Source organism: Mesoplodon mirus (assembly GCF_964341445.2).
Source record: "Mesoplodon mirus genome assembly, chromosome: 2".
Classification (NCBI taxonomy): Eukaryota; Metazoa; Chordata; class Mammalia; order Artiodactyla; family Ziphiidae; genus Mesoplodon; species Mesoplodon mirus.
The window spans coordinates 42,018,912-42,041,101 of NC_138977.1; the positions used below are offsets into that span (position 1 = coordinate 42,018,912).

Sequence of the window (22,190 nt, forward strand, 5' to 3'; positions counted from 1 at the left end):
GAGAAAAGAAATACATCCTGCTAAATCAATGCACAGTCTGCATTGCATACTGTCCAAGTTCTGTGACACTCAGGGTGAACCAGAAAGGTTTATGCTATAATAATGTCTTTTGTTTCAATTTTTTACATCTAATAGAAACCACACATCTCTAAGATCTTTTAACATTTTTGTTTGTTTGTTTGTTTGCTTGTTTTTGTTATCAGCTATTTATCAGGGAACTATATTCAAATGCACTCTATTAGACACTGAACAAAGTAACAAAAAGGAGCCTCTGTCTTACTGAATTTCACATTTTTCATACAATTGATTTTCTTTTGAACACCAATTGGAGTTTAGCCAACAGAAAAAAATCCTCCTTTCAAAATGTCTTAATCATTTTTGTACTCAGAATTTTTGATTCTAAGTCATAATACAAATGGTACAGATTTTCATTGAACTGTGCAGAATGGCAAAAACTCATTAGATTTGGCTTCCACTCTTGGAGTTCAATTTTCTCTCACAACTTCTCTGCTATTTCCCTTTCCTGTACCTTGGTCTCAACCCTGCTTGCAGTTAAGAATCACCTGAGAGCTTTTAAAAAGTATGGATGCCCAGGCCTTCCACCCAGACCAATTAAACTAGAATCTTTGGGGATCAAATATTCTAAAACTTTCTGGGTGGTTCTGATGTCTGGCCCATGCTGAGAATGACTCTTTAGCCAAAAGGAGCTCCTCTCCCTTCCCACGTAGCCGCATGCTCTGTGCTTCCACACCTTTTATGTGATGTTCCTTCCTATCAGAATACTCCTTGGCTCCAGTCCTCCTGTTTTCACCATACTCATCCTTCAAGATCCAGTTCAGATGCTCTCTCTTTCATTAACATTTTTTTGAATGCCTTAGGTCCAAATTAACTTCTGCCTCCTTTGAATTCTTAGAGCATTTTCTTTCCTCTCAGGTCACTTTCCAGCTTGCCATTTCTGTGCGTATTTTATGTTCTCACCCACCCACCAATTTACCTATCAGCTTTTTAGGGCAAGAAACCCACCTTTCTGGTCCATTTTTATACCTCACAGTGCCCAGTAGTTACTCAGTAAACATCAGATGAGGAACAGGAGGATGGAAGGAAGAATGAAGAGGCGACAGACTGACTAACATCCATCCAGCTCACCTTTTTCTCTATACTCATCCAGCACTAGAACTAACTCCCTTTCTCTTTCCTAAGTGTTGGAGTAAAGTGAGATTTCTCAACCACTTTTTCTTCATTGGTATATTCTCTAAGTTTTGTCTTTACCTGGATGGCCAAGTAGTTGTGATACTAAAAATGTAAGTCAGAAATATCCTAACTATGGTAGGGCCCCTAATTCTGGTTCTCTTTGCTCTTCACCTGGATTACTGTTATGCTCTCATCTTCTCCAGTCTTTCTCCCTAGTCTGTCATAATCTACACCCTCTAATCTCCTTAGAACACAACTTTCTTCCTGTTATTTCCCTGCACAAGAGCCTGGACATATTTCCCCATTTCCTGTAAAGTCTACTCCAAGGTCCTCATCAGTCTTGCATTCAAGGCTTTTCATGACCTTTCCATGCTCAATTCCCATTCTGCTCCTTCTCCAAACCAATTCAGCAGCCAAATTGAACTATTTAGGTTTTCTTTGCCTTTGTTTTACACTCATCAACCTTATCTTTGTTAATAGGTTTCATTCCTGGCATTATCTTCTTCTCCATCTCTATGAGTTCAATTCTTAATCATTCTTCAATTTCAGTTAAAAGATTACCTCCTCTATTAATAATCACCTAATAATCCCCAATGCTGTCCCCTCACCATCCCCTTTCCACTGGCTCCTGCCTTAGATCAAAAGTCATCTCTTCTTCCACTGAATCCCCAAAGCATTTCTCTTTTTTGAAACATATCACTTTCTTCCTTATGTTGCAGTTATATTTTTTACATGCCTGTTTCCTTAAAAATCTTTCAAGCACTTAAAGGGCAAGGGTTGAACTCTTGCTCATCTTTACATTCCCTATGGTGTCTCAAATTTATGTTTAAGCTCCATTGCTAGATTCTACTAATGATGAACTCTGTGACCTTGAGCAAGTCATTTAACATGTTTGTGTCAATTTGTTCATAAGTCAAAAAACATATTCTAATTTAACAGTCTTAATTTGAGACAGCTTAAATTACATATTCCTGGGACTGCACAAGAACACTTGAAAGCACATACCAAAATAAAGGTTTCTGCATAACCTCAACAAAGCCTATAATTATGGCAACACTAGCTGTTTCCACCAATAAGTTCCTGTAATTTATTTTCTGACTTACTTGGATCAATACAGAATGGTGTAACTGTACCCTTTCTAGCTATCACTGTTACCTCAAGCATCTGTGACATAATCCATTCCTCAACTTTGAATTACTATAGCATTATATTTGTGTGTTTGGAGGGAATCATTCATTTAATCATTTGTTACATGAATATATATTAAGTACCTATCAACCAGACATTTTTCCAGGTGATGGGTTCTCACATTAGTAAATAGAAGAGGGGAGGGGAAAGGAAAAAAGCTGGTATAACTGTGGAAGATTTTTCCTATTTTAACCATTTTTTACAATCTCTCATTTTATTAGTAGATCATGAAGGTTTTAGACCACCTATGTTAGGCTAAGACTCAAAGCAAACTCTTTCAGGTTAATGTTTCCTAAAAGCAAAAGAAAAATGCCTAGTTTTTCTCATTTGTCCAGATAATGCAGAGGAGTGAGTGCAAAGTGCGTCCCTTCAATCCTTCTAAAGATAATACAATGGAAACATTTTGGTGGGTGTGAATCACTTAGACAAGCATTCTTCACTCAAAAGTAGAAACTGACCTTATTTGTTCCAGATGTTATACAGCTGCAGGGAAGTTAAAGCCAGTGGTCCTGTTTTCAGTGCAACCAAACTCTTATTGCATTGGGAATTTCTTAACCAATGAACTCATATTACTTGTTCTAAGACCTGCACAATTTTCTTTTTTCCACTCTTACCATTCACAAACAACTATGTTTCATAGGAACCATGCTTCAGAATTAATGAGTCTACATCTGTGTTGTACAAAGGAAACACATCCTGTTTACCAGTCTTTCCACTTTTCATTTATCTTGACCCCTTTAATTTTAAGCATAAAATATTTCAAAGAGAGTACTTGAAGGAGAGTTGAGTTGTGCTGTTCTTACAACATTTTATAGCATTTTAACTATGGAGTTATTAGAAGGTGTTCATCTTAGGAAGAATTGTCAGCAAAGTTATTAAGAAGAATACTGCCTATAAAAATGTAACTCGTATTGTTATTTGTAGTTAAAAAAACTTGACATATTAGCTTATTTCTTGACTCTCCTGCAGGCCTGTAAGAGCTGCTATGTGGATGCATGAAATATAAAAGGATCATGGCTCTTTGATGAGGGTGAAAAAGCTAAGAAATCAGGTAGGTGATGTACATGCTACTTTTATATCTAGTCCATAAAAATGAAAATATATGTGTTATATTTTGTTTGAGGACACTTGTGTTTGGGAATAGAGTACCAGATCTCTTGAGATTATTGTGTTTTTATAGATAAGACTTTTTCAAATTGTGGTTCATGGCAATCTACAGCTGAATCACACTGGCCACTTATGAAAATATGTACTTCTGGGCCCAGTTGAGTCAGAATCTCTGTGAATCATGTCTGAGCCTATAGAGGGACTCCAGAGATCAGAAAACAATGATAACAACAACAACAACAGACTCTCATCTTCCAGTTGTGAACAGTAAAGCCTAGGGAGGTAAAGTGAATTTCTCAAGGCCATGCAGCCAGTTAATAGTAAAGTAAGGCTTTATTAATGCTGAGACCAACATTCTTTTCCAGTAAGGTTTTATCTGTAAAAAGATAAGCTTAAAATAAAATTTAAAGAAATAGAAGTACCCAAATATCATTGGATGTCTCACCCAATAATTCTTAACTCTTATCATTAGTTAACCAAATCCTTGTTCATTCTCCAAGATTCTCCAAGATTTTGGAAGTACCTTTCCTTCAGACTCATCATGAATCTTTTGAGTTATAATTAAATTCTTCCAGGAAAAAAGAGGAAGATGTTATATTTCATGGATTGTTGACTAAGTCTTTGAAAGATCATGATTGATTACTTTGTAAATGCATGTTTTAGTTAAAGTTATTTGAACCAGTCAAGCAGCAGTTTGGATTCAATAATGATTCTTCAAAGACATAGACAAAAACTCTAATTCATGACATACATTCTTGATATATGTATATGGCATCAGTTAAAATAGACCCCTGAAAGAGTCTGTGTGATATCATTCAAAACTGATTCAAAACTTTGTTTCATACATCTTAATGATTCTATAAATCAATTTATATCTTTTCTTATGTACATAGTTTAGCCTTCAAAAAGGAAAAGACTCTGTGAATGCTATTTATTAAGTTTTCTGTAATTTGCCTCAAATGATAACATTTTGACACCCATCTATGATGAGTATAGAGGCACCACCAGAGAGAAGATGCATTCATAAACTTCTCTGCTATTCATAGATTCATAATAAATATGGCCCTACTGATGCTCAGGTGCAGTCCCTCATCTTACTAATGAGAAACCTGAGAACAACAAAAAAAAAGAGTAGTGTTCTTTTGAAGGAGATAGTGTTGGGTCAGAAACTGTCACCATGGTTGTTACATTTAACTCTCCCCCTCCCCCAAGGGAATGTAAGCTGTGGAGAAGGGTTATCTTTGTCTCACAGGAAACTGCCAGAAGAGAAAAACAGGAGGCCATCAGAACTGGTTAGAACCGGCCAAATCTAAAATGGCTGATGACCTGGTCCTCAGTAGACCTTGAGCCCCATCATACGCTCATTGTAATACACGATCATGTTAAGTGACACGCCTGCCAGTGGCCATAACTGGAAGTACTGCACCATAGAAGGAAAAAAAGGAGGTGGCAACCAGTTCCAGGAAGAACCCCACCTATTCCCAGAAAGCCAATGCATATGTCTCCCTGTCATTAACCTTACCTTTAAAAATCTTGCTTTGATCACCCCCTGACTAGAAGTTGATTTGTGCACTAAGTTCCTGCTTCTCCATTCTCTGGCCATTGAATAAAGCCTGTGTTATTTCAATCTCAGCATCAGTTTTGTTATTGCCTGTGCAAATCTGAACAGGAAAAGAAGCTCCCCTGCCAAGGCAGGGGTCTTCAGCCGGGCTAGGACACAAGGGTGGGGGGCGGGGTCCATAAGGCCAATCTAGTAACAGAACTGCTAGTTGTCTGCACAAACTTCTCTTCTCCCTTTTGTAGAACTCTTGTTTCTAGCTGGACATATGGCTACCTAAATAAAGATTACAGTTCCCAGCCTTCCATGTAGCAAGATATGGCCGTGTGACTAAGCTCTTGCCATAGAACATAAGGGACCATGAGTGTGGTAGCTTTGGGGAAACTTCCTTACGAGGCAGTGGGGGCATGTTCTTTGTACCTACTCACCTTCTTCCATACATTCTGTTTAAAAGGTGGTTGTTTTGGCTGGAGATCTATGTTGGCCTAAGAGGATGAGGGCCACCTTGGCCCAGATGACAGTGTAGCTGCCACTCCAACTTTGGACAGCCACTATCTAGACTTACGAGTGGGAGAGAAAGAAGTCTCTTTTCTCTTTAAGTCACCAGCTTGGGGTTTCTTGTGTTTGAAGCTGTATCTGATTCAGACAAGAATCTATTTCTTGCTACAAAATTTCCTGTATTCATTTTTTGAGCACATAGTTACTAAGTACTTTTTATGAGCAAAGAACTACATTAAGTGGATATGAAATTAAATATTTTTTATTTTGAAAAACTTTTTGAAAACTTTTTTAGATTAAGACTCCCCTTTACCTTCGGTCCATCCTTTACCTACCCCAGGCATATCACACAATTTCTGTTCTTTCACTATGAATAATTATTTCTCTTGACTTTGGATTTTAGACTGATACTGTCATGTGAGTAACGTGTTTTCCAAAAGTTAAAAAAAAAACCAAAAACACCAAAGCAACCCAAGCATACGACTTTTACGTTTCAACCTTCGCCCCCAGCTATATGACAAATCATGATTAAAAGTCATGATGTAAATGTAGTCTTTGAAAATCTGTAAGATGTAAACATTTGTCTTTGAACAAATTCAAAATATCATGGGACATGTTTTTAAAATATTTAAATCAGATGTATTTTCTAAGTTAATGTTCAGAAATGCACTAAGCACAATACTGTTTTCAGTGTTAGTCACATTAAAAAAGGTACGTATGTGAGGTGAGAGTCTCTCTTCCCTAAATGACTCATCTCCCTTTTCAGAGCAGAAAGTGACTGGACTCCCCAGAATCAGAGCAAACAGATTTGCTGTCACTGGCTCCCTTACCTAATTCTGCTGTCAGGCATGGAGAAGTGTTCCCACATGTGAGTTCCATTTAAATTCCCCCCAAATTCTTCCTTGTTGATTTCTGATAATTTATTGTTTTGAAGTTTTTTTCTTTAAGGATAGTAGATGCTCTAAGTTTCCACATAGCTTTTCATTTCTAAATTTAAAAGCTTAAGGTCAAATATTTAATAATTTTTGAATGATGGTAGAGATACAATAAAATTTGAGGAGATACCTAAGTGTAAAAGCAGACTTACCTTAGGGTCCACATTGAGAATTTTTCTGTCTCTTTTGTATTTGAAAAGTAAGCCTTCTGGATTATCAGCAATCACTTCATAGTTGGGAGTTGAATTCCAAACAGCAACATGACTGTCCCAGTTGTAAAAACTATAGAAATAAATATTTATTAGGAGTTAATATGCATAATGAATTAAATTGACAAATATATTTCAGAAAATATTAGGGGCAGTTCAGCTTCAAAATAAATGGATAGGATCACAGTCCATACAACCATGTAGACCACATGTGTGATTAAAATTCTTGCAGAAAAGATTAGACTGGGCTATTTTCAAATCATTTAGATACATATTTATGACTGTTTTGCATGATTTCCTGGTTTGGACACTCTAGGACCTAGGACCTATTCCAGTATCATATTCCCAGGAAGTCAAGAAGAAAATTGATGCAATTTAAGGCTATTTCTTCTAGTTCAGACTCTTCAGGATATTGAGTATTCAGGGTATTAAGAGACTGTTTACTGGAAGAAAAGGCAGGCTAAGTCACCTCTTTTCATTCAAAACAAATTAATTCATTTCTTTAAGGTTCTATTTTTCAATAATATGTTTCCCAGGCAGTAAGAAAACTACTTGTGTTTGAGAGGTTACCAGAGGCCAGGCATGATGTGATGTATTCTACAACAACACCCATATGAACTTGCTCTTATTTCACAGACAAAGCAAGGATACTACGGGAGTTCAACTAACATAGTTAACACCCTGCAACTGATACATCATAGGGCTAATATTTCAACCCAGATCTGTGTGTTTCAAAGCATATGCATGTTCTTTCTCCTGTTCAACATTGCCTGTTCAATCCTTTCTTTGGATGTTCATCTATGGAAACTTTCTATTATTTTCCATCTCTCATTTTATACTTACTTGTCAAAAACAAATATAATGCTGTTATGTGCATTGGAAGTATCCTCAATACTCTTATTTTTACATATCTTATTCCCATTAACATATTTCTAATATTATGTTTGCTTTTAAAATGACAGCCACAGAGCTAAGTCATGTAGAGCTCACAGCCCAGTATGCCTCTCAAATATTTGTAATATTTATTTTTAATCAGTTTCCCCTTATCCTATTTCTGGGTTGTTTTTCCCTTTATTACTCCTCTTCTTCATTTTGAAAGAGTAGATTTCATTGATTAAACTCACTCTGAATTACATTGTTTTCTGAGGCATCACCTTTTTGCTACTACCTGAAAATGTAATATGTTTACCCTCAAATTTTTTAATACTCAGAAAAAACTGATTATATAGATCATATATTTATATCTTTGGGGGTGCATATTAGTGAGAACTATTCTCTCTCTTCCCCTCTAACTCCTTCTATGGCCAAGACATAGGAGTGTCTGCCCTTTCTGAGGCACAGTGTTAGGAAAAGTGGTTTTCCAACCATCTCTGTCTGTTTAATCAAGCCTCCGCAAGAGAGCAGGAATGACTATCTGATTAGTGAACTGAGAAAAGGAGCTAAACATTCATGGCTTTCTAGGTCCTCACTTTAGCTAGCTTTCATGAGTGAAGTTTATAATGGCAGGCTCAGTGCCCAATAGGGTGATGATAGGAGAGCAGCCTATAGTACTGGTGATAAATTCAATCCAGTGGTAAAAGCATTACAAGCCAATTTGACTATGCACCGAAGCTGGGTCCCCCAATTCAGTTTAATCCATAATAAAGAAGATAAATTGACCTCCATCCTCCTGCCTGTTCAGTTAGGAGATTCACAAATTGGAATAGGGGACATGGGTATGATCCTCAATCTTATATATATATGTATACATACACATACATATATTTCTGAGATATATAGATATACATAATCCTAATAAAATGTTTGAGTCATAGTTATGCTCAGAGTGGCATGGTTTATATCACACATTCTTATCTTGTTGCTCAGACCTCAAATTAAAAGACTTATTGAAGTACAGGCAGATTTTATATATATACACTTTATCAAAAAATGTTAACTTGTGTAGCACGTGGTACTTTTGATGAAGTGATTTGGATTGTTAATCAATACTTTTGTTTTACTAGGCAGGGAAGGGAAACAGGTTTCATTTCACATACCAATTCTAATAGCTAATAATTATTAGTATTTAATAAAGATTACTAACACTTATTTAATAAGCACCACACCATGTGTTGGGTACTGTTCTGAATGAACAAATGAATCTATTATCTCATCAACCTTATTGTCAACACCATGAAGTAGCCATAACACTACCCCCTTTTATACATGCAGAGCCCAGGTGATCTTGAAGTGTACTTGTGGATGAAGATGAGGGACTGGATTTGAGAAGACATTGAAAAGTGGATTTAATGGTTATGAGAAAGACATCAATGAGATAAGAGTCTAGGATTACTCTCAGATTTCTGGTTTGAATACCTAAGTGGATGGAATTATTTACTAGGAAATAAAATACAATGTAAAGAACAGATTGCAGGAGGTGGGGTGGGGGGGCGTGTAGTTCAGTTTTAGACGTCTTGAACTTGAAATCCTTATGAAATATCCAAGAAAATGAAAGCAAGGATCTGGGTTTGTGTTTTTTACTGCCCTATTTCCAATTCCTTTTTTCAGCCCACGCCTCACAATGGTAGATGTTAAATGCATATTAATGGAATAAATAGATAATGGATGAAAACCTGAAGTTAGAGAGTTTTCTTAGATGGAGTAATGTATCTAGAAGTATCAGCAGTGTTTAAATTCAAAGAGGTGACTGAGATGGACAAAGGAGAAGATGGAGATAAGAATGAAATCTGGAACATCAATTTTATTGAGTAGGAAGAGAAATCAGCAAAAGAGAGTAAAAAACAGTGATCTGAAGCATCAGAAAGAACCAGGAAAGAGTTACTTAGTTGCAAAAACTGAAGAGAGGAAAATATATCAAGAAATAGTACTTTAAGAAAGACAATAGTGTCAAATGCCTCATATATTAGATAAGGAATGCAGAGAGTTCATCAAAATTTACACTTGGAAGGATATTACAGGAAAAGCAGTTGCAGTAAAATGAAATGGTGGAAGCAAAATTCAGATATAGAGAATTTAAGGGAAGAGGGGAACAGATTACTGAATAAAAAATTCCTTTATTAATTTAGTTATAAAGTAAACAAGAAAACTAGGGCAGCACTGGGGATATAAAAAATTAAAGGTCAGCTTTTTATAAAAAAAAGATGAAATATTCTTGAACATGTTTCCATGGTGTGAAGAGGGAAAAGTAGAGAAAGCAGGATCCTAAAGAGGCAGGAGCTATAAAAAGGCTTTGCCATAAAAAATTCTGTATGAGAAGATGTATCTAATATACAACAGAACTATGATATTCCTATATCTATGTAGTTTAATTTGATTTTAGTAAGAACCCTATATATTATTTATTACTATTCCTATTATATAGATGAGTGAACTGGAGCTAAGAGAAGATAATAAAAAATTTGAAGTTTACATTACTAGTAAATACTAGAATACAGACTCAGACCTAGTCTATAGAATCTAAAACAAGTACGTTTTCTAAAAAAAATTTATTTTATTGTGGTAAGAACACTTAACAGGAGACTTGTCCTCTTAACAAATTTTTAAGTGTACAATACATTATGTTGACCATAAGTACGATGCCGTACAGCAGAGCTTTATAGCTTATTCACCTTGTTTAAGTGAAACTTTATGCCTATTGATTATTAACTCCTCAATCCCCCTTCCTCCCCAGCCCCACGTAACCACCATTCCATTCTTTGAGTCTATGAATTTGACTATTTTAGATACCTCATATAAGTGAAATCATACAGTATTTGTCTTCCTGTGACTGGCTTATTTCACTTTTCATAATGCCCTCAAGTTTCATTCGTGTTGTCACATAGTGCAGAATTTCCTTCTTTTTTAAGGTTGAATAATATTCCATTGTATGTATATACCACATTTTCTTTTTCCATTCATTTGTCAATGGACATTTAGGTAGTTTCCACATCTTGACTGTTGTGAATAGTTTCTCTTAGACCACATATATGTTGTTTTTTAGAATCAATTTAGCCACTCTGTATTTTGATTGGGGAGTTTAATCCATTTATACTTAAAGCAGTTATTGATAGGGAAGGATTTACTCTTGCCATTTTATTAATTGTTGTCTGTTAGTCTTGGAGTTCTTTTGTCTGTCTTTTCCTCTCTTGCTGTCTTCCTTTTTGTTTTGTTAATTTTTTTATTGATATATTTTGAATACTTGATCTTTTTCTTTTGTGTATCTCTATAAGTATTTTTTTGTAGTTACCTTGGGGTTAACATAAAATATCTTATAGTTGTGAATGTTAATTTTAAGATGATAATAACAAGTTTAATCACATACACAAACTTTACATTTTAACTTCTCCCATCCATGTACTTTATGCTATTGTCAAAATTTATATCTATTCATACTGTATCTTTAACTTTTTTGTTATAATTATTTTTTAATACTTTTGTCTTATAATTTTTATAGTAGAATTAAAAGTGATTTACCCACTGCCATTACAGTAATACACTACTCTGAATTTTTTAATATATTTACCTTTATCAATGAGTCTCATACTTTCTTATGCTATCATGTTTCTTTTTAGCATCCTTTCATTTTAATTTGAAGAACTCCCTTTAGCATTTTTTGTAGGGCAAATCTAGTGGTGGTGAACTTTCTGAGCATTTTTTTCTGTGTGGGAAAGTCTTTATCTCTTTTTCATTTTTGAAGGACAGTTTTTCTGGGCATATTACTCTTTGGTAGTAGCTCTCTTCTGTCAGCAGTGTGAGTCTATCATCCCACTCCATTCTGGCCTGCAAGGTTTCTATTGAAAATCTGTTAATTGTCTTATAAGAAGGCGAGGAGGGTCCATTGGATGTGACAAGTTGCTTTTCTCTTGCTTCTTTCAAAATTCTCTCTTTGTCTTTGATTTTTGACAATTTAATTATAATGTGTGTCTTGAAGTAGATTTCTTTGATTTATCTGATTCGTGTCCCTTAAGCTTTTTGGATTTGGATGTCCATTTCCTTCCCCAGATTTTGGAAGTTTTCAGTCATTATTTCTTTGAATAATTTTTCTCATCCTTTATCTCTCCTCATTCTTGGAATCCCATAATATGTGTATTGGTTCCCTGATGGTGTCCCATAACTCTTTTAAGGTTTTTTCACTGTTTTTCATTGTTTTCTTTTTGCTTCTCTGACTTAATTATTTCCAATGACTGGTCTTTGAGTTCATCAATGTTTTATTCTGCTTAATCTAGTCTGATGTTGAAAGACTTTAGTGGTTTTTTTAAAAGTTTAATTATTGTCTTTAGCTCTATGATTTCTGTTTTGTACTTTTTAATATTTTTTCCTTGTTGAATTTCTCCCTTTTTTCATGAATTGTTTTCTTGACCTCAGTGAGCACCTTTATGACAGTTATTTTGAATTCTCTTTTAGGTATACTATCAGTACCTTTCTGTAGTGTCAGTATCTGGAGATTTATCTTATTCATTTTGGGGGGGACATTCTTGCCTGATTCTTGATTTTCCTTGACTTTCTGTGTTGCTGCCTGCATATTAGACACAGTAGGCACCTCTCCCAGTCTTCATGGACTGGCCTTATACAGGAGAAGACCTCCACCAAGCAACTGGACAGAGATTCACTGGCCTCTTCTAACTTTTTCCCTCCCCAGGGAGAAGCAGGCAGCTGTGGGTTTTGTCACTTGCTCTGTGATGAGCAGGGAGTAAGATCTATATATGATGTCTACCAGCCCAAGCTGCTGTCGCCATTTTCCTCCAGGTGCATGGAATGTGTCTGGCCCACCAGAACTCCAAGACTGGCGAAATTGAAGTTAGTCCTCTGGGGACCCTCCCCCCCCCCTTAGAAGAGCTGGGAGTCTGGATACACAAACCAACCCCTGCCTCCCTTGGGAGAAGCTGAGAGCTAGGGTGTTCCTTTTTCATAGTATGGTGCTATGCTGGCAGTAAGGATTCCAGTAAGAGGGTGTCCCAAACCTCTCTACTGGCTTTGGTGAGGCTTGCTTTACATTTGCCTGGGGGTACAGGGACCTTTCAATTAGTTTCTGGATTCCTCACAAAGGGAATTTGTCTAGGAATTATTGCTGAATCTGTGTATTTGCTGGAGGAGAGTCCAGGTCTTCCTACTCTGCTATCTTGCTGATGTCACGAATCCAAATGCTCTTTTTAATCTGCTATTTCTTGATTTCTTTTATTTTCAATTAATTTTTATTGGAATACAGTTGCTTTACAATGTTGTGTTAGTTTCTACTGTATAGCAAAGTGAATCAGCTATACGTATACATATGTCCCCTCCTTTTTGGATTTCCTTCCCATTTAGGTCACCACAGAGCATTGGGTAGAGTTTTCTGAGCTACACAGTAGGTTCTCACTATTTATCTATTTTATACATAGTATCAATAGTGTATTTATGTCAATCCCAATCTCACAATTCATCCCACCCCACCTTTATCCCTTGGTATCCATACATTTGTTCACTATAAAACTTTTCGTAGAACTAACAAACATATAAATTTCAGCTAAACAAGGAAAAGATTGAAAGAAGGAAGAAAAAAAGAGAGGGAGAGAGAAAGAAGTAAAAAAAGGAAATAAAGGAATAAAAAGGGGAAAAGAAAGAAGAGAAAAGAGATTTAAAAACTTCCCCAAACTTAGATTCTCTCCAGGTCATCACACTTTTATCCTAATATATTATAATTAAATCTATCTTCTCTATGCCAGCTTACCCCAACCACTGTTCCATCTCAGTTCTCTCACCTGAGCTGCTTATCCACATGACCTGTTCAATTGTAAATACTTACTGGGATAAATCATAGACTCCTCAATCTCAACATATCAGAAAATAAATTTTTCCCACCTTCTAAACCTGTTTAAACTTGCTGTACTGTCTCTATCAATAAGTGGCACTCGGGGCTTCCCTGGTGGCACAGTGGTTGAGAGTCCGCCTGCCGATGCAGGGGACACGGGTTCTTGCCCCGGTCCGGGAAGATCCCACATGCCGCAGAGCAGCTGGGCCCATGAGCCATGGCCGCTGAGCCTGTGCGTCCAGAGCCTGTGCTCCGCAACGGGAGAGGCCACAACAGTGAGATGCCCGTGTACCAAAAAAAAAAAAAAAAAAAAAAAGTGGCACTCAATAAATGTTCATTGACTAAATTAATGATATATGTCCACCTTTATTATTATTTGTGATCCAGTTTATTACAGTATTTTTAATTATTACAGAATTAAAATAAAGAAGTAGCAAGAAAATTTATTTTAAAATGTAATTAAGAGAATTGATCTAGAACATTGATCTGGGACTTAGGAAATCTAAACCCTCATGCAGTGGTTTCAGTTTTCTCTTATCTAAAATTTAGAGGTTGAACTATATATTGCAAAGGCTCTTTACAATGGTAATAGACTGTTATTATGAAAGCCTCCTTTGATTCAATGAGTTCTTATATGTTATTTTAATTTATGTCTAAGTGGTCACATCTAGAAAATACTTATAGAAAAATTCAAACATACTGTATCTAAAATAGATAGAAGAAATTAGGGGGCAACTTATGTGAAATTATTTAAGGTTTAGGAATAAAAGAACAATTTTCCATTTGCTCCCCATGAAAAACATCCAAGGTTTGGGCATTTTGTTGTATGAGAGTGTACTTATACACAACTTATACAAATAAGTTGGGATAATGAATTGAGATAAATATGTGTGAAATCTGTTCACTAAGTAATAAGGGGGTCCTCATGTATGTTTTTGGAAACAGTTACCTGTTTGTCATCTATTTTACATGATAACTCTTGATACCAGAGAAAATATTTTTGTGACATTACACGACAACAGAGCACTGGACCACCAGGGGGAGTAAATTTCAAAGCCGTGTCTCCAGAATACTTGTTTGCCCTAGTTTTGCTCAATATCTCCCTTCAAATGGAGTGCAAATGGCATATTTAGGGAAATTATGGAAGCACAAAATGGACAATGATATCAAAGATTAGAAAAAATTGCACATAAAAATACATTTAAAGGCAATCCAAGGCCTTAGGGGTGAATACAGAACAAAAATAATGACTATAACAATTGTAGTCTCCAGTACATAAAGCATAGGGAAAAAATAAGATCACTACCACAAGAACAGGAAATTTGAAATCACAGAGAACACATCACTGAAATAGAAGCTATTACCATCTAAGAGATTTTCCCCATGAATATAACCAATAGTTCATAATGATTAGGAGGGAGTTGTTTCAATCTCTATTAATTATGGAATATTTTTGGGTTTTAAACAGTTGGACCAGTAGGCATTTACAGTACCTAATACTTGAATATGCTTATAAAGTTAAAAAAAACATTTCATTTGAGAGAAAAATAAAGAATATTTATAAGATATAATTTTTAGGACAGAGAGATATTCATATTTAAAGGAAATTTGTAAAAAACAGAAATAAAATAAAAAAACCTACAAAAACGGTTTTTGTGAAATCAAAAGATTTTTATTGAGGGTCTTCCCTGGTGGTCCAGTGGTTAAGAATCCACCTTCCATTGAAGGGGACTCATGTTCGACCCCTGGTTGGGGAGCTAAGATCCCATATGCCGTGGGGCAACTAGGCCCGTGCACCAGAACTAGAGAGCCTGTGTGCTGCAACTACTGAGCTCGCGCACTCTGGAGCCCCCATGTTGCAACAAAGAGCCTGCTTGCAGCAGCGAAATATCCCACATACTGCAAAGAAGATCCCACGTGCTGCAACTAAGACCTGATGCAGCCAATAAATAAATAAATAGAAACACAAAAAACCAAAAAAACAACTGACAGTGGTTTACACCAATATTTCATTTCTTTAAAAAAAGATTTTTTATTGACAAATGAAAATTCAGGGGATTTTATGAGAGTCATGGGGACATTTAAGCATTAAACATTATTGTCTCCTTTTTAATCTCTGTGTAGACAGTCTGTAAGTAGGATGGCTTTACAATTTTACTGTCCAAACTAGCCTCCTTCTGTGAAAGAAGAAAGCTGCTACTAATTGTGCCAAGACAATAAGAGTAAGCCCAGACGATGCCAGGAAAACTGAGATGTGTGGTCTCTACACCTACAAACCATTTAAACACTGTTGTTTTAGAGCTGATTTATCCAGTGTTTGTGCAAAATGTTTCCAAAGTTTGCCAAAAATATGATAAAGTTGTTTAAAAAATGCTAAAACATGTTTTCTTATGGTTGATACTTTTTATTTTATTTTATTGCTGTGGAAAAATTATATTATATGAAATTGCAATTGTGGTATAGAGACATGAAATTTAATCTAGAATAATAAACACTCCTGTTCTTTTTCTATTTTTCAAATAATATCAAAGCAGTAAAACATTCTATAACAAACTAATTTCCTGAAATATCATATTCCATGTAAAAATATAGGTTTGGTCAGTTATTTTGGTTGGTAAGAATACGAAATCTAAAGTTTAGTGTTTCCATAAGTTAGTTAACTTGGCTTCTATTCATGACTATATAATGTATCTCTAACTTCAATCAGCTATTTAATAAATGCATATGCCAGTTGGGAAAATATAAATAACTGTTGAACAACCTACTGTAATTATTAAAATAATTGAGAACATTAAAAGCCCTAGTGACAGGTAGTCAGAAGTGTCATTCAATTCAATTCAACATGTCAAAAATGCAAACAAAGGATTATAATACAGCATGAAAAATGATATAATAGAAATTTGTGTGAGGTATTTTTGGATGGTAGAGGTTAAAAACAATACATATCTTGCTGAAATATATTTCTAATGAGATTTTCCTGATGGAAAGAAGCAGGGCCAAGCATTCCAGGTAGAAAAGATAGTAAACGTTAGATTAGATAAGAACTGAAAAATGTTCATAATCAGTGTTAACATTTATGAGAGATATTCAGTAGTTTACTGTTAATGAGGCAGAAAGCAAATTACTGTGGATTGAGAATTAAATGTGAAATGTGATTATTAACTGCCTTCTACCAAAGTGCAGAAAGTTTGGGTGTGCATTCCCTTTGGGGTCAGAGTGGCTCAGAACAAAGGAAGCAAGGAGAGCTGGTAAGGTTGGCTTTCCTAACCCTTTAAGGCAGTGGATAGAAGGGAGTGTTCATTGCCAGCAGGCTATTGCTCCTAATTTTCATTTGAGTCAGAAAACAGATGGTCACCTGTCTAGCATGTTCATCATATTATGTGCTCTGAACCCAAAGTGCAATGTCAAGTATATGGACTGGTTATGGAAGGTGCTAAGGGAGAAATGAATGTAATGTAATACCTGGGATACTTGACTATTTGTGATAAGTCCCCAACAGTAGAGAATAATGTAACCCTTGTCAAGAGGAACCCTTCTTACAGGGAGAGATTCTGAGGAAGTATTCCACAACTTCTTCCATACTCCTATGCTGGCCTCCTCACTGAAGACCCTAGCCCTCTGGTGGGATGTCTGGAATGCTTCATTGCTAGCTCCATGCAATGGGAAAGAAGCAGGTGAAAATCACAGATGTACTTATAACCATATCTTCCCATAGTAAGGCTATGGAGATAGAATTATGAGTTACACAAAGCTCTTTCTGATTTTGCAATCAGAGCAAGTATTAGAAACATCCTGAGAAGTATTTGCAACTTCTCAGTTGCAAATCATAAAGTGAGAACCTCAAGGTCAAGCAAGAATGCCAGTGGCTAGTCATATAGAAACTGGGCTATGTGGCCATTCCCGGTGAAGAGATTGCCAAGGAAGCACTTTCCCAAGGCAGAAACCTGAAGGAATGGTACAGGGATGGGGTGGGTGTCCCAGAGAGCCCTACCTTAATTTCATTCTCTTTCTGATATTATTATTGAAACAACTGCCACTTGTTATTTTATATTGATGTAGTGTTTTGTCACTTACAAAGAGCTTTCACCTTTATACTCTTGTTTGATGTCCAGAATAATGATGTATTAGGTAGGGTATTTATTTATAGCTTATTACAAAATATTGAATATAATTTCCTGTGCTATACAGTAAATCCTTGCTGCTTATCTATTTTATGTCTAGTAGTTTGTATCTGTTAATCCCATACTCCTATTTTGTCCCTTCTCCCCTCCCTCTCCCCTTTGGTAACCATAAGTTTGTTTTCTATGTCTGTGAGTCTGTTTCTGTTTTGTTATATGCATTTGTTTGTTTTATTTTTTAGATTCCACACATAAGTGATAACATAGAGTATTTGGTTTTCTTGGTCTAACTTATTTCACTAAGCATAATACACTCTAGGTCCAACCACATTGTTAAAAATGGCATAATTTCATTCTTTTTTATGTCTGAGTAATATTTCATTGTGTGTGTGTGTGTGTGTGTGTGTGTGTGTTTGTGTATACACCAACTCTTCTTTATCCATTCATCTGTTGATGGACACGGGTTGTTTACAAACCTTGGCTACTGTAAATAGTGCTGCTATGAACATTGGGGTGTATGTATCTTTTAGAATTAGTGTTTTCATTTTTTTTCTCCATATACACACCCAGGAGTGTAATTGCTGGATCATATGGCATTTTTTTGTGGAACCTCCATACTGTTTTTCACAGTGGCTATATCGATTTATATTCCCACCAACAGTGTACAAGTGTTCCCTTTTCTCCACATCCTCACCAACGTTTGTTATTTGTAGACACATTTTATGTTTTTGATGTCACAGTTTGCACTGAGTATAGATAAGAGTCGAGCCTGAGAAGGAGACAGAGAATTGCATATGAATGTACGAGGAGTAAGACAGTGCCATGAGAACCAAAAGGAATAGAAGGCATGAAAAAACAATAAGGAGATCCCCTTGTCAAATGCAAGGAAGGAATGAGAAAATGACCAAAATTTGATGGCTATCGTTGGTAACTGTTCTCTTTGGGGTTAGCGAGCATTTATCTTAGGCTAAGGAGATTGTATAGATAAGTAATCTCTGTTGCTTCTACTGGAATTACAAGATTAGAGTTCTGTTACTTAAAAATAACAAACACTCTTTGACTTAACGTACTCTTTCTATCTGGAAGTCTTGACGCCTCAAATTTTGTGAATATGAATATATTTTGAACTATTGCTCCACTCAGCAACCTCACACTCATTTTTACGTTATGAATATTGAGATGTTCTTTAGGTTTACTGACCTTTCTATGAGTAGTATGCCAATTCTGCCCTGTAATCACCATAGTTTTCCTTCATATCTGTGGATATATTTCTAGAATTAGAATTTTCTGGTCATGACTATGTGACAAGGCAAGGCTTTTCATTAAAGAAATGTCAGTATATTAGGAAGAGGAAATCATGGCGGGTCTTGGGTCCTAGGGACCAGGGAAAGAAACCAGAAGGGAAAACTAGAGTGTAGGTATGTTGTGAGGGAGACTGGCCACTCCCCCAGGCTCAGGCACTGTAATTGTGCTTTGAGGTAAAATGGCTTTGAATTTGTGTAAACTAAAAGAGATGTGCAATTTAGAACTATATTATAAGTGAGTTTAATGAAACAAAATTTAGGCAGCGTGAAGCTATGATGGAGGAACTTAATGCTGGAGGAGAGAGACTTCCTTCTCCGCTGCTATACTTGGAGACATCACCCAGATTAGCAGTAGAACCCCAGGTCATTAAAGTACTTTTCTTAAGTGGATAGGAGTTTTGCTAGGCATTATCTGCCTGGTATGCTATGTTTGTCTAGGAAATAGGATCATTTGGTAGTACAAGTAAGATGATTTTATGAACGTTAGAGTTTCTGTGTTTAAATCACAATTCTCTAGAAAGGGAAGGCATCTAAGCTTCTAGGTGGCTGGGTTTCAACAGGGACAATGTGTTAAAAGGCGGCTCCTTGGCTACTGAAGATGATTTTGTGACTTTGTGTCCTTCAAAGGATAGTAACCAAGACTTACTCACTTTGGAACAGGTAGGCTTGGTAGGCAGAATTCAAAATATCTTCTGTGATCTCTGCTCTTTGGGGTTGGATCTGCAATATGTTATGGCACTTGGCAAAAAGGACTTCACTAATTGTTTGACCTTAAAATTGGGAGAAAATCCTAGATTATCCAGATGGGCACAATGTAACCATAAGAGCCCTTAAAAACAGAAAAGGAAGCCAGAAGTCAGAGAAATTCAAAGCATGAGAAGGATTTGATGCACTGTTGCTGGCTTTAAGATGGAGGGACCATGGGGACCTCAGTTCTATAACTAGATAGAACTGAATTCTGCCAACAGTCTAAATGGGCTTGGAGTGTATTCTTCCCCAGAGCATGCAGAAAGGAATGCAGTTCTGCTGACACCTTAATCTCAGTCTTGTGAGACCCTGAACTGAGAATCCAGCCACACTGTGCCGACCTGTGGACGGTGACATGAGTGTTATTTTAAGCTGCTAAATTTGTGGTAATTTGTTACTCAGCATTAGAGAGCTAAGATAGTAGGCATTGTAAGTGCTTTGGAGTTAGCTTAAAGGAGTATGTTGAGGATGAAATAAACATTTTATCACAGTTGGGAGGCTGGGATGGATCGGAGGCTCAAAATATATTTTGAATATTAAAAGGAATGTGACCTCATTTTGTACTCGAGATTGGTGAAGCAGAATATCAGTTATAAATAGAATGTGATCAGGGAGAAATAACAAAAATAACACTGAAACAACACAGATGAAAGCAATGAGAATCCATGTAGTAGAAAAACAACCTTAGGCAGAAAGAGAAGCCAAACACTTCATAGCCTTTGACTTTTCAGTGGACAATTTTGTATTTCTGTACATGCTATGGAAAACTATCTTCAAAAAAATTTATGTCTGGGGCTTCCCTGGTGGTGCAATCGTTAAGAATCCACCTGTCAATGCAGGGGACATGGGTTCAATCCTTGGTCTGGGAAGATCCCACATGCCGCAGAGCAACTAAGCCCGTGCACCACAGCTACTTAGCCTGCACTCTACGGCCCATGCTCTGCAACAAGAGAAGCCACCTTAATGAGAAGCCCATGCCCCACAATGAAGAGTAGCCCCCGCTCGCCACAACTAGAGAGAGACCACACGCAGGAACAAAGACCCAAAGCAGCCAAAAAAAAAAAAAAAAAAAAAAAAGAGAGAGAAAAGATGTGCTGGCTCTTCTGGGATAGAATGAAAATGGGAGCACTTATTCGTTGGGGCCCATCATGGTGAAGGTAGTAAGAATTGAGGGGGCAAAACATTAAGTGGAAAGAATCAGAGCTGCTCATTCAGCTCTCCTTCCTCAACTGACATATCTCCCTTGAAGGACTTCTTTATTTAAATAATAAAGTGTTTAATGATTTGTATTTACAAGTGAGACCATTATCTTATACTTGTTCTTTTATACCAGAGCTCTTTCTACTACACTACAATGCTACTCAGTCTTTTTCCTACAAATGATTCTCCTTCTTCCTTTGATATTTTTTAACAGTGAAACAGAAGAAACAATGTCTTATCACGTTTATGAGCCATGATCTGATGAATGTGAGTCATCAGTAAGTGATACCACTATCCACCCTGTTACCCAATCTAGAAATGTGGGTCACCTCAGGCTTTTCCCACTTCCTCACCCTGCATCTTGTCTCCCATCAAGTCTCATAGATGCTATCTCCATAACCTCTCATGTCCACATACTCCTCTCCAAATGCTGCATAATATACCAATTCTTGCCTGAATTAATACAATACTTTCACAATCAGTCCCCCTCCCCCTTTTGTCTGCATTCCCTATTATCTATCATTCTTGCAATCACAGATATCTTTAAAAATATCACATCAGATATTATATCCCTGCTTAAAATATTTTCTTGACACCTATGGCTTTTTAAACACACTCTGTAGCTTAGCACACAAACTCTCCAAAACCTGGAAGCTGCCTCTCTGGCCGCCCCACACACTCCCAACCCCAGATTTCTCTTAAGCTTTTCCCACTATCTGCATTTCTTTAAACATGTCATTCCAGGCCCTGTCAGTGCCTCTCTACCATTGGACGTGCTGTTTTCTTTGCCTGGACTGTCCTCTCCACATTTCTTTTTCTCACCTAATTAAGTACTACTCATTCTCCAAATCCGATATCATGCAATACCTCCCAAGGGAACCTCCAACCCTCACCTAGCCTAATCTATATGCCAGTCTCTGGGCTGAATAGTTACCTACTAACAGAAACAAAAGTTCTGTCCTGTAACAATTGATTTACTATTCTGTCTTCTCAATTAGCCTGTGAGCCCCATTAGGGTAGGAACCAGCTTTATCTGACTACTCCTAGAGCTTCTTGTGGTACCTGGCACTTGGTTATTTCCAACAAATGTTTAACCTTTCCCTCCACTACCATGAGGTTGCCATGAGAGGTATGACTTGACTTTCATCTTCAGCATCAGCTTCTCTTTTGCTCTTGGGTCTACTGTCACCTTCTTTGTCCTTTTGTCTTCACTGCTCTGCTAAGAGCTTTGAGTCAGGACATTATGAACTACTCATACATTAGCACAAAATAGTATGTGACTTCTTTCATTTGCCAATTTCATGGATCTCTAGTTGTCGGGGTGTATGCTCTGTCACTTTTAAGAGGACACATTTTTTGTGTGGGAGGT

The 22,190-nt window shown here is 36.6% G+C and overlaps 1 protein-coding gene across 2 annotated transcripts in view; it reads right to left on the reverse strand.

The window, feature by feature from the left end:
* The window catches only part of CFAP299 (cilia and flagella associated protein 299), a gene marked incomplete at its 5' end in the record, with an annotated part of 640,567 nt that overhangs the window by 12,760 nt on the left and 605,617 nt on the right, over positions 1-22,190 (reverse strand). For both annotated transcript variants that reach the window (XM_082645145.1, XM_082645144.1), the window contains one exon: positions 6,630-6,759. In XM_082645145.1, the coding sequence (XP_082501271.1) occupies positions 6,630-6,759 (130 nt within the window). The remainder of the gene's footprint in view (positions 1-6,629; positions 6,760-22,190) is intronic.